At 36.9% G+C, this 15313-nt stretch overlaps 1 protein-coding gene across 1 annotated transcript in view; it reads right to left on the reverse strand.

Moving 5' to 3' along the window:
• FBN2 (fibrillin 2) overlaps window positions 1-15313 on the reverse strand; it is a 174351-nt gene that overhangs the window by 6042 nt on the left and 152996 nt on the right. The window contains exons 46-58 of the mRNA XM_037373880.1: window positions 15081-15197; window positions 12725-12853; window positions 12280-12399; window positions 8896-9021; window positions 8509-8661; window positions 7874-7939; window positions 7452-7577; window positions 7226-7345; window positions 5918-6040; window positions 5366-5497; window positions 3861-3986; window positions 944-1150; window positions 120-245 (exon numbers count right to left, since the gene is read on the reverse strand). Of these exons, the coding sequence (XP_037229777.1) occupies window positions 120-245; window positions 944-1150; window positions 3861-3986; window positions 5366-5497; window positions 5918-6040; window positions 7226-7345; window positions 7452-7577; window positions 7874-7939; window positions 8509-8661; window positions 8896-9021; window positions 12280-12399; window positions 12725-12853; window positions 15081-15197 (1671 nt within the window). The remainder of the gene's footprint in view (window positions 1-119; window positions 246-943; window positions 1151-3860; window positions 3987-5365; window positions 5498-5917; window positions 6041-7225; window positions 7346-7451; window positions 7578-7873; window positions 7940-8508; window positions 8662-8895; window positions 9022-12279; window positions 12400-12724; window positions 12854-15080; window positions 15198-15313) is intronic.

The raw sequence follows: 15313 nt of genomic DNA on the forward strand, positions 1-15313 counted from the left end.
AAAAGAAAGATAGAAAAGATGGAAAAGAGATAAAGAGAAAAAACTGCTTCGATACAAAGGTTTACAGAGGTTGATATGTCAATAAAAAAATAACTGATTATTAAGATACTGAATCTTACCAATACAAGATGTGCCACTTATGTCAGTGGTATAGCCAACTTTGCAAAAACATCGGAAGGAGCCCATAGTGTTTATACACTGTCCATTTCTACATAGGTTTGGCATGACCTTACACTCATCAATATCTGTACAGAAGATATTAAATATGTCACTTTTTAGTGTTAAATTTGACTTTTTTCTTCTCTTCTATTTTTTCACAGTTCCTCATCATCACACTTATCATAGGAACTTTACCCTTTCTCTTTAAAAATGGATCTGAATTCAAAGTCAAACTTCTTTCAGATTTCCATTATTGGTTTTTTGTATCAAGACCTTCCTGCTATTTCATTAGGTACTCATGTTACAGTTTTGTGAGGTCAAAATAAATAAAAAAAACCCATAGAAGTTTCTTACATGATGTCATATAAGATGATGTCAAAATTTTTTCACCACAGTGTAAAAATGTATGTTCGCTTCTGCTTCTGTGTGGAAATAGTAACTGCAAAGCATTCACTGGGACTGTTGTTAGAACAACTGCTGTTGCCTTTGCCATGTATGCAACTTCTCAGCATACAAAAGCTTTGGGATCATTTCTAGCTTTTAGTTACTGGTTAGTACCTCCTGTTTTAGATCCCAGCCCTGAAAATTCTGCAGAGCTCTGTGTATTCTGGTTGCAGCTACTGTTTAAAGGTGTTTTTAATTTCTGGTCTCTCAAGAGCATTTGAAAAAGCAAACTTTTTTCACAGGCATTCTTCAAAGAAACTTCAAAGAAAATTCTTCATTTTCTTAGACATGTGAGCATATTCTTTTCCCCTTTTGTTCCTTTTTTTACCCCTGCAAATACCTCTTCCATCTGTAGTATAGCCTGGTCCGTGTGGACAGAGCTTCTTGTATTGAGTGGTTCCGGGAAGCGGGCAGAGCTCACACTGGTTACCCCAGCCTCGGCTTCCATCACAGCAGCACTCAGATTTAGTGACAAGATTCCGGCTGCTTGAAGCCATCTGACACATTGTCTGTAAAACTTCAGCAAAGCAAAACCCTTGGCGATTATCTGTAAGGAAGAAGTGGAAAGATCAAGACAGAGTAGGAGAGAAAGATCTGATCTGTTAAGCGTCTGATGTATTATTCTGGCGTTCTGTCAACACATGCAAGCACTAGATTATTAGCAGCTAGTCTGTGAAGTCTATTTTGACTTAGACTTTCAGATTTGTTGTGCCTTCTGATAATTTGCTGCTGTTCCAAGTGTATTCCAGACACCCCTAAAGTTCAGTACCTGCACGGGTTGGGTAAGAGTTTTACTTCTAAGAAAGCTGTCCCCTGGGGTGTACCCGCTGAGCTTGCTTAATAGTGAAACAGGGCCAAACTGAGCTTCCACTTAGGCTGCCTATGTTTGGCTTGCACTTGACAAGTTGGAGTGGTGTTAGAAGTTTGTTTTACTGGCCAAAATATCATGTTTGATCATCTGTAATTACACTGATGTGTTTTAAATGACAAAGCCCTTAGCACTTAAAAGTGTCTATGAAACTCAGTACTTTTTCAGTGGTACTCCTATTTTTTGTTGGGCAATAAACCCAGTATAATTTATATGGCCTTAGGGTTGGTCTGCCCCTTTCTAATTCTATTTCTTTAATTTGTAAGGTTAATACCTGTCAATCATAAAAGAGGAACAAAACCTCAGAGTCATTAAGCTCCTACAAGTTTTCTTCAAACTGGCAGCTGAGGAGAGCAGAGATGGCAGCTTCCAGTACTAATGGAAACTAAATTCTGCAGAGATATATTCTAAATAGTCTATGTCACCTGTCTTGTTAATTAAAATGGAGACATTGCCAACTATGGTCTAGAAAGACACGTTTTCAAATGATCAATTTTTTTTTTTCTCTTAAAGCAAAAAGTTAAAATCCTTCAGATCCCTCAGCACGTGTATATGTATCAACACCCATCTGACCTTCTCTTTCACAACTATGAATAGAACCTGTACATTTCTTACACGAATCAGGTAAAATGCAGACTTTGGCTTTAGGCAGAATGTACTCTGCGTGCTTGGTAACATAACTGTTTACATCAAATAAATCTGTCCTTACTGACAGGCTGTAGAGTTGGGTGGAGAGGAACCTCATGAAGTTCCACAAAGGCAAGTGTAGGGTCCTGCACCTGGGGACCAACAACCCCACGCACCAGCACAGGCTGGGGGTGACCTGCTGGAAGGCAGCTCTGCAGAGGACTTGGGAGTGCTGGTGGACAGCAAGTTGCCCAGGAGCCAGCAGTGTGCCTTGGTGGCCAAGAAGGCCAGTGAGATCCTGGGGTGCATTAGGTTGTCCTCCCCCTCTGCTCTACCCTGGTGAGGCCACATCAGGAGTGCTGTGCCCAGTGCTGGGCTCCCCAGGTCAAGAGAGACAGGGAGCTACTGGAGAGGGTCCAGCAGAGGGCTGTGAAGATGATGAGGGGATGGAGCATCTCCCTTGTGAGGAAAGGCTGAGAGAGCTGGGCCTGTGTAGCCTGGAGAAGGGAAGACTGAGGGGGGATCTTACCAATGTCTGTCTACAAATATCTTCAGGGCAGGTGTCAGGAGGACGAGGCCAGGCTCTTTTCAGTGGTGCCCAGTGATAGCACAAGGGGCAATGGGCACTAACTGAAATACAGGAAGTTTCATCTGAATATGAAGAAAAACTTTTTTACTTTGAGGGTGACAGAGCCCTGGAACAGGCTGCCCAGAGAGATTGTAGAGTCTCCTTCTCTGGACATATTCAAAACCTGCCTGGACAAGATCCTGCATGACCTGCTCTAGGTGAACCTGCTTTAGCTGGGGGTTGGGCTAGATCATCTCTAGAGAGAGATCATCTTCTTCCAAACTTGACCATTCTGTGCTTCTGTGATTTTGTGAAAGTCAGTTGTGTGAGGCAGCATGTTTGCTGCAGTAATTTGCAAGACTCAGCAGATTTCTGTTCTCCTAGAAAGTTATATATAATACACAAAATAAATACATATATACAATATACAAAGTACATAATATACAGGTATTTTTGATGCAAGAATACTAATAAATACTCATAGAGTTTTATTATTGTAAAACACTTTATATAGATATATACTTAAACATTGACCATGAAAAGGTAAATTTTGCAGTTTTCTTTGATTTCTAAAAAGGGAACAATTAATACTGTAGTGCAAATGACAAGACTGAACATACTGAAAAGGAAATATGAGGTTGATGAATATATCCCCCTTCATCAGCATTTGAAATGAAGGCCTGCCTCAAAACTTTTTAATACATCTTGCAGTTTTTTGTATTTTGCATTCATAATCTCTGTCTGAATTAAAGGTACAGAAAATTCAGATGCCCAGCTGCAGTATTGTGGTGCTTAAGATTGCACTCTGAATGTGCAAACAATTTTGCTCTGCATCCTAGTTTTTGATCTAAGGTAACTAATTACTGATTCTTCTTTACAAATACCTGTATTTTGCCTGGATAGTGTTGCTCAGCACCATATATCCTTCAATGTCCTTTGGAAATAAGACACTTCTATGTGAGGCCCCTGACTGCTACTCAGCTGACATTCTCAAGATGCTCCCCATTCCTGTAATTATTTAATATCATATGATTGTTTAATTAATAAAATCATTATTAGATTTCTGTAAACATGAGAGTTATATGGCCTTACTGTTGGCCTGTCCACGTAAGACAGGTACTCAGAAGCCTAATTTACACTCTGCATCTTTTATACTTCAATGCAAGATTAAATGTATATGAAAGAGGCATTTACCAAGACACTCAATGCCTGATGGACTTGACAGAAATCCTTCATTACATTCACATCGGTAGCTCCCAATAATGTTCATGCAACGACCATTTTCGCAGATACCTGGCTTGGTGCGGCATTCATTTTCATCTTTACAAAAATATAATAAAAAAATCAAATAAATTATTACAAGAAAATATATCAGAATCATAGAATGCAGTAATTATTCTGCAGTAATATTTGCTAAATATGTGCAAGAGGAGGAAAATCAGCAAATAATTAAGCCTGGAAAGGGTGTTCCCAAAAAAACCTATCCTATTCCATTCCTTATGCACTACATCCTAGGATGAAAGCTTTAATTCTTGCATGTTCTGTGGAACTTATAACTAGAAGCAGAAAACACTTGCAGCAGAAGCTCTAGTTGTAACTTTTTCCTGGCAAGTAAGATTTAAATAAAATTGGAATACATGCACAATTTGAGTAACAAATTTTCACTTTGTAATCACTAAATAAGAGTCTCTAAATACAGTTTGACCTCTCCTTAATCAGTCATATTTCAGTCTGCATATAATTTCCCTCAAACAGCTTATAGTCTGTGAATTTTCTTTCCTAGTAATGGCACAGATACTGTAAGCCATTATTCATCTTTATAGATGCCTAAAGTAAAACCTCAGAAAAACCTCAGGTGATTTAGAGGCAGCACAACATGGCAAAAATGGCAGAATTCTTGTTAATACAGATAATTTTCCCTGAAAAAAATCATAGAGTTCTGTAAAGGACAGTACTCATTCTCTTCCTGAAGGAATATTGTTTTAAAATATTTTCATTTAAAGCATTCACTGACATTAATGTTTAGATTTTGGGGTTTTTTTTAATCTCTGAGCCAATGACAGCCTCAGCTACTTCTGTTCACAAAGAACTCTGGAATTTCTTGGGGTTTTTAAGTACCACAAGAAAGTACAATCTGCCAAAATGTAGCTACCATTTCCCCCTCAACTAATTGAGAAAATGATGGAAGAAAACTGTTTGCTTACAGGATGGAGAATTATTTTGAACTATGGCAGTTTCCACATCTTTTGCTTTCCATGGCTTTTATATGCTGTTTCAGAATCTTACAGTTTTAACTCTTTAAGAAACTGCCACATTATTCATAAACAGTGTTAATGCTAAAGGAAATATAACTTTTTATTTATGATAATTTTGCTTCCTACTCATCAAATGAGGTCTCTTTTGTCTGGCAACTTAATTTTTTAAATCTAACACATTTGAAAAACTTTCTGATTTTGTTGTACAACAAAAGAAACAAAACCAGAGGTTTTCTTCTGAAATACTTATTAGTCATTTAGAACTACTGTCAGATAAGGTCAAACCTTGAAACAAAAAAAGAAAGTTTAAGATGTTGCACATCATTAGCTGTCCTGAGTGTGCTTTATGAATTGCTATTTTCTGTTTTTCTATATTCATATACAGAGGATTTTTCATTTGCTTGCTTCTTTGTATTCAGTAGATGTCCTCTTTCTAAGCTTTACCTGTGCAGCCTTCTCCATCAGGTCTATGGGTCATTCCAGGAGGACAAATGCACATGAAGGTACCAATCAAATTTTTGCACATCATGCCTCTTGATTCACAGTCATGGAGTCCTTCAGCACACTCATCTAGATCTGGAAAAAAAAGTGTATGTATTATTTCCAGTAGTTTCAGTTACTGAAAACAATTAGCACTTTCTCAAGAAAAAGGACATACGGACTTCCCTAACTAACAAGCACTGAAGAAAAATCGAAGAACTATGTTTAATTGCAGTCATTTTAATCTTTATGAACTGTATCATCTTGTCATGCTAACAATGAACTTCACCATTGTGACCTTCTTGGCTTTACGATCCCCATCAAGGGGTATACTTGATAGTAAAACCACTAGATACTGGTTCTACATGAGTTCTGAAAGAGTAAATTATCATCTGCTGGGCTGTTTGCTACATTCCACTGAGAGTATAAATGCAAGGTGCACAGAAATATTTGGATTATGCTTTAGCCAGTATAGGTTGATGGAAGTTGGGGAGAAGTTTATACATAAGTCATTACCTTTGCACATCTTTTGGTCTTCCCTTAGTTCATAGCCAACTGGACATGTACATTCATAGAAACCATAAGTATTGATACAACGAAAAGCACACAGCAAGGGATTCTGGGCACACTCGTTTATATCTGAATAGAAAGGAAAAAAATAATTATTCTCCACAAAGTTTTTAAAAAAATCACCAAGAAGGTTTTCTAACACCTACGCTTCTCTTATCAGCTAAAAAGTATCAGAAATTAATAATGCAAACCAAAAACTTGTGGATGTTTGGTTTTGAGTAGCCAGAGAAAACTGAACAAAGCTTTGCTTAAAAATAATAGCATAATAAATATGGAACTACTTGAGCTTAAAATGACAAGTTGGGACATGCCTATTTCAGATTTTTATTATATGATAATTTTTTAATGTATTTTTGTGTGATGGGAGTAGTCAGCTTTTTTCCCAACTCAAAAAAATTAAAAAAAATCTTGCTTCAAAAAGCAAATAATTGTGATTCAAAAAGTACAAAATTTGTAAGAAGGATACTGATCATCCACTGAAAGCAGAATGGTTGTACACTGCTCCCACACTATGAAAAATCAGAGGTACTTAATGAAAGTAATAGGGTATTAGTTTAAAACAGATGAATGAAAATACTTCTCCAAGTACTGACAGTAGTGACATTCTGGATCTTGCTGCCACAGGAGGCTGTGCAGACAGATGGTATCAGCAGATTCAAGACTGTACTGGACAGACTCTTAGACAACAGGTCTGTAAGTCGATACTAAACCCACTCTGCAGGGAGGCAACCCCCAGTTCACATCGTATTTTCCCTATATCCTTAGCTATTGTATTAGAGGAGTGAACTGCAGAAAGTTCACCCTAAAATAGTATTTCAACTGTAAAGGATGAAATAACAGACTAGATGGACCAGTGGTCTGACTTCAGGGTAATATTTTTTTTTTTTTTTTCAGGTAAAAAAATAAAAACTGCTCTGCCTCAGTTATGACAAGTGGTATGCAATTCAGGCATTTTTGCCATGGTTAGTTATACCATTTATGAGGATATTCTAGTCTCAACAGTTACTCCCTTCATCTTTTCCAAAAAGGACCTGAAAAATGTAACTTACCACAACATGCAGTTTGGGAAATACTGTGATAAACTAAAAATACTGCTTAAGTCAATTCAGGACTTCTTTTTCAATGACATATTTCAAGCAGAGAAACTTGTTTTCCTCCTAGCTATTACAGCATCACAGGTCTGGTTAATAAAATAATTTGAATACTGAGGACTGAACAAAAACTGAAGGAAAAAAAATAAAGAGGACAGGTTACCTTCACAATTCATCATTGGGCCTGGCTCAAATCCTTCATGGCAGTTGCACTCAAAACTGCCAATCGCATTAGTGCACGTACCGTTTCCACACGGGTTGCCAATTGAACATTCATCAGTATCTGTATATAATGAATAAATGCAAACTGAAGAGAAGTGGGACACATCTCAAATTGTGTTTTAAATTCCAGTGTTAATATTCTTAGAGTTTATGAAATATATACATACCAATGCAGTGTACTCCAGTATAATCTAAGTTGTATCCCATGGGGCACTCACAGCGGAATGATCCATCAGTATTGATGCAGTGACCATTTGCGCAAATCCCTGGGCTTTCAAGGCATTCATTAACATCTAAAAAGCAGAAAGATATTGGCAACCACTTAGCTGATTCATTTCTGTATCAGGTTTTAAAAAAGCATTAAAAAAGCATTTAAAAAAACACCTAAGCACCTTATTCTGTTTGTCTCTAGCCACGCAATTTTAAAGATAATCTTTTAACTCGCATTTCATAATGGTCCACATTTATTAGAGGTCAGCCTCTTGTCACCTGGGGCTGTGGGGAATTAGTCATCACATACTATAATATCCAAGTCTAGTTTTAAGTACAAATACTTTCTGTTTAAATTCTCAGGCAAAAGTATACATACCTTCACGTGTATCATCAATTCCAGGAATGGTTCCATGACCATATGGACAGAGATCCTGAAAAGCAGCTGTAGAGGTATGTTTATTTAAAAAAGAGAGTGAGAGACAGAGAACCATGACAGACAGTTAAAGCCATCCCAAAATCTTCTATATCACACTTTTCATAACTGTCAACTGTTTAAATCACAGTCTTTATGCTGTCTGGCCAGATACAAAAGTAAAACTGTCTCTAGGTCAGGGAAGCAGCTCTAGAACTCATTGAGCTTCAATGTGGTGGTTCTTGGTGCCTTCCCCTTTCTGTACTTGGAGAAAACCAAGAACTGAAAACTGTTGATTACTTCAGGGATTCTTGGCATTATCCCATTTTGCTCTTTTTTTTTGCCTAAAGCAGACTAGATCTACAGATGGAGGCTACTAGTTCATCTCTCTACACAGCACAACTGACAACTCAGTATTTTTCTTTTGCTGTGGTTTCATCTATTTAATTATATTAATTTTGTTGAACTGAAAAAGGTTCTAGAAAAGCCTGTTAAGAAAGAATGCCAAAAAGATCTCTAATGATCAAAAAGTTACAACACAATTGTGCTTTTCCTTTTCTCCCACCTAAAAAGGCTTTATTTTAAATCTTGATGTGTACCTTCTTCTTCCTTTGGACAGAGCTCACAAGGATCACCCCATCCTTCTCCTGGCATTTTGCTGCAGCAACACTTTGCCTTTGTGGTGTTGAAAGCCTTTGGCACTGAGCATTTCCCATTCTCAAAGTTAGTGAAACAGAAGCTCTGGCGAGTATCTAAAAAAGAAAATACAGTTACTTGTAGCTAACTTCCTTCCTGGTTAGATCTTAACTGTCTAGCCCTGAAAGGAGTAATATAAGGTCTTTGTTTTTCATACTATTTTGAAAGCACTTTCCAGCACTCATAAGGACACAGTTTGGAAGGACCTGCAGAGGTTCCTTTTTACTCATTCTAGAGAGTATCTGTTATGTGTCAGAATAAATTATTACATTCCTTAATCATTAACTTACCAAAACATCTCCGTCCATTATCAGACAGCACAAAACCTGTAGGACAGATGCACTGAAAACCTCCTGGAGTGTTTGTACAAGAGCCAAAGAGACAGGTATTGGGATCCTCATTACACTCATTAATATCTGTAAATTAACGGAGAAAAGGTTCACCATAATGCCACTGGCTATGAATTCCTTGGTAAAGAAAGATTGTTAATTTATTTATTTATTTAACTTCAGCAGGAAGTGCTCCTCCAATAAGGCATGCAAGAGACAAAGAAGCCTGAAGGTTCCACCAACTCTTTCAAATTGGAGTGTTTCACTGGTATGCACTTTCCTTTCCAAATCCCATTCTCTGTTCTTTGTCATATTTATAATATAAACATCAAATAAAAACTTTCAGGCTGAAACAGAGGAAAACATATATTTCTGAAAAGGAAAATATTTTTCTCTAAACATAAAACATCCAGAAATGAATTGTTAAAAATTTGTATATTGGGGATTCCATGTCATTAAAGGTGGGCTTTTTTCATGCTGATTGACTTTGTTCCTGAACTGAAACTATAGCTAGTTATTAGCAGCGAGAGACCTATGATTATATTTATATATTCAGATTTGTATTTACTAGTCTTCCACAGGCATTCTTGATATGTTATTTAATTTTTTTTCCTGCTCAGTTCCATAATTTAAGATATATTGTTATGACTATAAAACTGTGAGATTTATTTTGTTAAAATTGAGTTCTTTTTATAAGTATCAAAAACGTTAAGATGAGAGTACTTAACATAAACATTAAGTGCCTATAAAATTCTGCAGCTAAAACAGTACCAGGCTGCATATCCTGCATCTACATAGACAACAGACAGAGTAAGAAAAGTAATACATTAATAGACCTTTAATTTTTCATATCTATTATTTAAAACTGTATTTTAATTTTATTCTGCAAATACTGACAGAAGATATAAGCTTCCTTGCTAAAGTAACTTGCAGAGTTAATTGTAATTTAATAAATTCTGAAAGTGTATTCTAATAAACCTCAAAAATTATACCTGCAGTACAACCCCTCCCGAGTCTTTTACTAAGGGTTTTTAAAAGAACCATCAAAGAGATCTATGGCTGTATAAGCACTTTACATTAATATCCATATTGATCTTAACATGTATGCAGGAACAGGTATTCTTCACAGATGCTGCGTCACCAAATTTCTCTGATACTGGTTGGACTCCCTACTATACTGAATCTTAGAAAACTAACCTGTATTAAGCCAGTAAGGAAAAATGGAAATATATCACAAGGAAAATATAAGCAGAGTGATGGAGGAATAGATTCTTTGATGTTACTTCTGAAAAATATTACCTTGAGTCCCATTTTCAGAAGTTACTATTAGGTATAGCACATGAACAAACCACTACCACAATCTGGCATTATGACTAAACTCTGCTGTAGCTTCCCATGGGCAGGCTATTACTATGTGAAGCATTTTATGTCAGTTTGCTTCAGTGAAAAAAGTAATTAATTTCCCAGTTAGTGTGGCAGTTGCTAATATACAAAGCTCAGCAGTTCAGCTGCATTAATGGGATGGAAAAAATGCTCTTTAGAAGTACTGATTATTACTGTAATGAATGGCTTGGAACTACTGTAAGAAACTATTTTTGTGGCCATAATGAACAGGTGACTAGCCAGACTGTGGAAGTAAATGAATCCTTTCCCCTTCATTCCCTTAAAATTGAAGGAAATACATTAAATAGCTCGATGAAAACTAAGACTTTTTCTGTGGCTCTCATTTTCCTGCCTATAATCACTCTGAGCTCAAAAAGTAATCTAGCCATTGCCCACCTTCATGCTACAGACAGAAGTAATGAATTCTTATAAAGTTTGCATTTTAGATCAATAGAAAGTAATGGGAAATGTATGTTGCAAGAACTGTCATAATATTAATCAAAGTATTAGTATAATCACATGTGATTATCTAGGCATTTTCTAGGTACTTTAGCTGAAAACTTTCTGGACTCATGGCAGAATGAAAAAAAGAATGCAATTAAGTGCCTTTTACTCAGTTCAGGTAAAAATCTGTTCAGGCAGTCACTGATGCTGTCAAAAACATCCAAAAAGATTCTGTGAGGATACTAAAGTGTCCATAACCTGTGATATTGCTGGAAAACCAAAAGCTTTCATTTTAAATTCATGATTTTACAACTGCAGATGATTTGAATTCATCTCAAACATAACGGCTAATATGGGAACAGCAGCTGCCAAAAGAAACCATGAAATTGGCAGGCAAACTGAATATGGTGGCATGATACAGAAGGATGAGAGAACTCTAGGGCATAGAAAATAAATCCTGTTGTTCAAGACAAATATTCAAAATAGTTCCTGTGATCCAGTTCCTGCACCCATAAAGATTTAGGTGGCTCTAGGCCAAATCTTTATGTCCTCACCAGCGTTTTCTTCAGTCCACACAAGCACAACTGCTCATTTATTATTGGGAGTTATTTGGATGTATGCATGTCTGGGGTGTCGCACCAGCTAACTTCAATCATTTATGCTGAAAACCAGGTTTCTTAATATATTCACAGTGGACAGAGAGGTGTTTACTCTGTCTCTTACCATGCAGAAACCTAAGGCTTCTAGGTTATCTGCCTAAAACTAGTTGTGTGCAGCTTCCTTGCCAGGTGCCCCATGTAGTTAATTTAAATGCCCAATAAATTCACAATAGTCCTGTGCTTTGCTCTGCTGGAAAAGGGAGTTGTAACTTGGATTTATTTCTCATTCTCTGCCACACCAAATCTTCAGTCATTGTGTGACATTCAGCTCCTGAATGATATTCAAGCCTTTAAATGAGGCTTGAATGAACAAACAAGAACATGCAGACTGATGAAAGGCCTGGTGTAGCCTCTTCCTGTGAATGTCAGCATAGAAGAGCCATTATACAAAATACAAAATCAGAAACCAGTTCTTACAAGAAACCAGTTTAAGCAATTGTTCCCATAAGCTCCATAATTTTATCAAGATTTTAAAATGTCATAGCCCTCTGAAACCAGAGGCTTAGTTCATGCATTAATTGCCAGTAATTACCTTCCCGTAAACACTATATAAATCCAGTACACAGATTTTTTAAAATAAATGATAATTTTTTTAAAAAAGGGAATGAAAGATAAAATACCATTTTTTTAACAAGTATTTTTGTTTGCATTAATGATGATGTTAATGTACAAAATATCTTGCCTTCCATTTTTAAAACATCCTCCTGAAGACTTTTCCTACCTATTCCCTGTCACCATGATTTTAAGTTGGGCAACATTCACAAACATGAGGGTGTACAACGACTTTCCACCAAATCAGAACCAGACACTTTTTCTAATTTTTAAATTCTTCAGAAGCAACAATTACAACTTGCCTTACCAATACAACTTTCACTTTTTACTTCATATCCTGGTGGACAGATGCATCTGAATGATCCTTCCAAATTTTGACAGGTACCAGGATAGCATGAACCGGGTAGTGCCACACACTCATTAGTATCTTTGGAGAGTAGATGGAAGCAAGAAAGGTTTAGAAACATGTAATTCTTATAGTAACAAAACAGGCTTATTCATGAAAAAGACTGTAGGATACTTTTAAAATTTTCTTTTATAAGGCATTTAAATGCTAGAAGATCAACAATTATTCCTAAGCTCAGTTACTTCTACTGTGTTTTCATTAAAGTCACTGTGTTTGTTTTTGTTTTTTTGTGGTTTTTTTTGTACTTAGGCACTCATACCGCGGTGCTTTCCCCTAGATGAGATCTAACAGTTTGATTGTTTCAGCTCATCAGTACTTAAACATCTCCATGTGGGATCATACATACCAATGCAATTCTTGCCATCTAGAGTAAGTTCATATCCTTCATTACATAAACATTTGAAGGAACCAATTTCATTGAAGCACTGTCCATTTCTGCACACCTGACCAAAGAAAGAACTGCATTCATTGATATCTGTAAAAAAAAACCAAAATAAAACCCCCAAAGTGAGAGCTGAGTCCCAACGTAGCATACACAGTATGTTATAAACACACTCAAGCTGCAATATATATTTCTGTGGAAAAGGTAAATGCAGCAACATGGGAACAGCTGGAAGCTAGTGGAAAGTAACTCTCATTCAAGTGCATTAAGGTATATGTTCTATTTAAACAACACTTTTTTTATAGGGTATTATAATTTTCAAACTTGCAGCATTACCTCAGCTACTGCATCTGGAGACATCCAATTACTGCCAAGTGATGGTATAATACTAAGTCCAGACATGGAAAAGAAAATGTTCTGAATTTTATCTGGATCTATATGCACTCAAGTTTCCTCCTAAAACCTGCCTTGTCATTTTCAAATTTTAGAATATGTCATTTGCTTTCCACAGGATGATTTTCTCCTTCACAACAGTTCTGAAAATGAGGCTTGAAAATGCTTATTAGTTTGTAGAGTTACTTCAAAAATGCAGACTTAAAGGAGCACTGCATAAGGAAAAATATAGATGAGAAAGTGTCAGAATAAATGAAAAGGAGGTTGGATAAGCATCTTCAGAACAACTTACACATCACTGTTTCACAAAACCTGAATTTGAGTGTTGAAGATTAACTTTAGTTTTACTGAAGAGGTTTTAAGTCTTCTTCAGAAACACTAAGTACAAGCTCCTGAAAAAGATCTACCTCAGCCAGTAGCTGTGCCTGTGTTACTAGTTTATTCCATAGTGCATTTCTTCTGTGTTACTGTTCTACAAGCAGAAATACCAGAAGATGTCTTGGAATGGCTCGGATAGTTTGGAATAAAGCCCCAAGGCTTTCCAAGCTGTCAAGAGGAGTGCTAACAAAAGGCCAACTCTCTGAGTCAGCTTGGGCTTCTTGGCCTCCTTGAAGGCAGAGCCTGGAGAAGTGGTGCTGGATGCTCCTGGCAGTAGATTGGCAGCTATATGGCCAAAGCAAAGAACTTCCTTGGCAAAAATAGTGCCATTCTTTGGCAGCAGACTCTTCTTACTTGAACAAGTTTTTAATTTTCTCTTTCCTGTAGGAGGAGAGGATTTAAAATACTTATTTAAGATGTTTTAGTTCTCTTCTGAACCAGAAAGCAACCCATAGACTTGGTCCCGTCTTCCTTCTGTAGCAGGAAGGAATGTAAAGTCTTCGGCTCCTTTGGCTTACATTGCACAAAGGAGAGGATCTCCAGAGACTTATGATCCTGTTCTTCAGCCCAGGAAAATTTTAATTGCTTTATCACAAGTATCCAGGAATTTAAATTGTCCAAACCCATCAGATGTTCTGGTGTCCTCTGCATTAGAGAACAGGAAATCACAATGCCTGTATAAACTTTGTATAAGCAGAGTTTGTCTTAGGAGTGCAGATCTGGTAGATTAGTTGTACTGGCTTTCCTACTGTTGGTCTGCTTTCTCTTTCACACTGTGTGCAAGTGTCAAGTATAAGAATAAATATTATTTATATAAATAAATATAAATTTATTTAAATATAGAATTTATTTCCTGCACCCATAAAGATTTAGGTAGCTCTAGGCCAAATCTTTATGTCCTCACCAGCGTTTTCTTCAGTCCACACAAGCACAACTGCTCATTTATTATTGGGAGTTATTTGGATGTATGCATGTCTGGGGTGTCGCACCAGCTAACTTCAATCATTTATGCTGAAAACCAGGTTTCTTAATATATTCACAGTGGACAGAGAGGTGCTTACTCTGTCTCTTACCATGCAGAAACCTAAGGCTTCTAGGTTATCTGCCTAAAACTAGTTGTGTGCAGCTTCCTTGCCAGGTGCCCTTGCCAGGGAAATAAAGAACTGATTTAAATTCATGAGACAACACTGGTAGCGTGATATTATATATACTTATCCTGAGTGGTGCCTATGGACTGTGCTAGTAGTCAAGGACATGTGCTGTAATTACCCAGGGGATCTAATGGAGGTGAGGGATGCATTGTCAGTGAACTGTAAGGTTGCCCCAGTGGTCCAGAGATTAAGTTTTCGTTATCTCAAGCTGGCCAGTAAAAACTATTTTTAATTAATTTAAAAAATGATAGTAGGGCTGGTAGCAGTATCAGTTACTGCACTCAGTTAACTTTCTTAGCACCCTGACCTGTTTTCTGTTTGAGTTTTAAATGTCTACCATCCTCCTTGGAATAGCAAACCAGAAGCAATGAAAATAAAGTTTGGATTACATCACCTACCCATACAATCATTATTATGAGTTAATTCAAATCCTGGGTAACACAGGCAGTTATATGATCCAACTGTGTTTTTACAAGTTCCATTTCCACATGGATGGCGTTCGCATTCATCAACATCTGCAAAGAGAAACAAAACTGTATGTGGGAACAGATTCTCCCAGGTATGTGTTCACATATGATCTGTACACAGTGACAATATTCTAACCCTCAGTCTCTCTCTTCATTTGTCATGT

Source organism: Falco rusticolus, chromosome Z, assembly GCF_015220075.1.
Source record: "Falco rusticolus isolate bFalRus1 chromosome Z, bFalRus1.pri, whole genome shotgun sequence".
Taxonomy (NCBI): domain Eukaryota; kingdom Metazoa; phylum Chordata; class Aves; order Falconiformes; family Falconidae; genus Falco; species Falco rusticolus.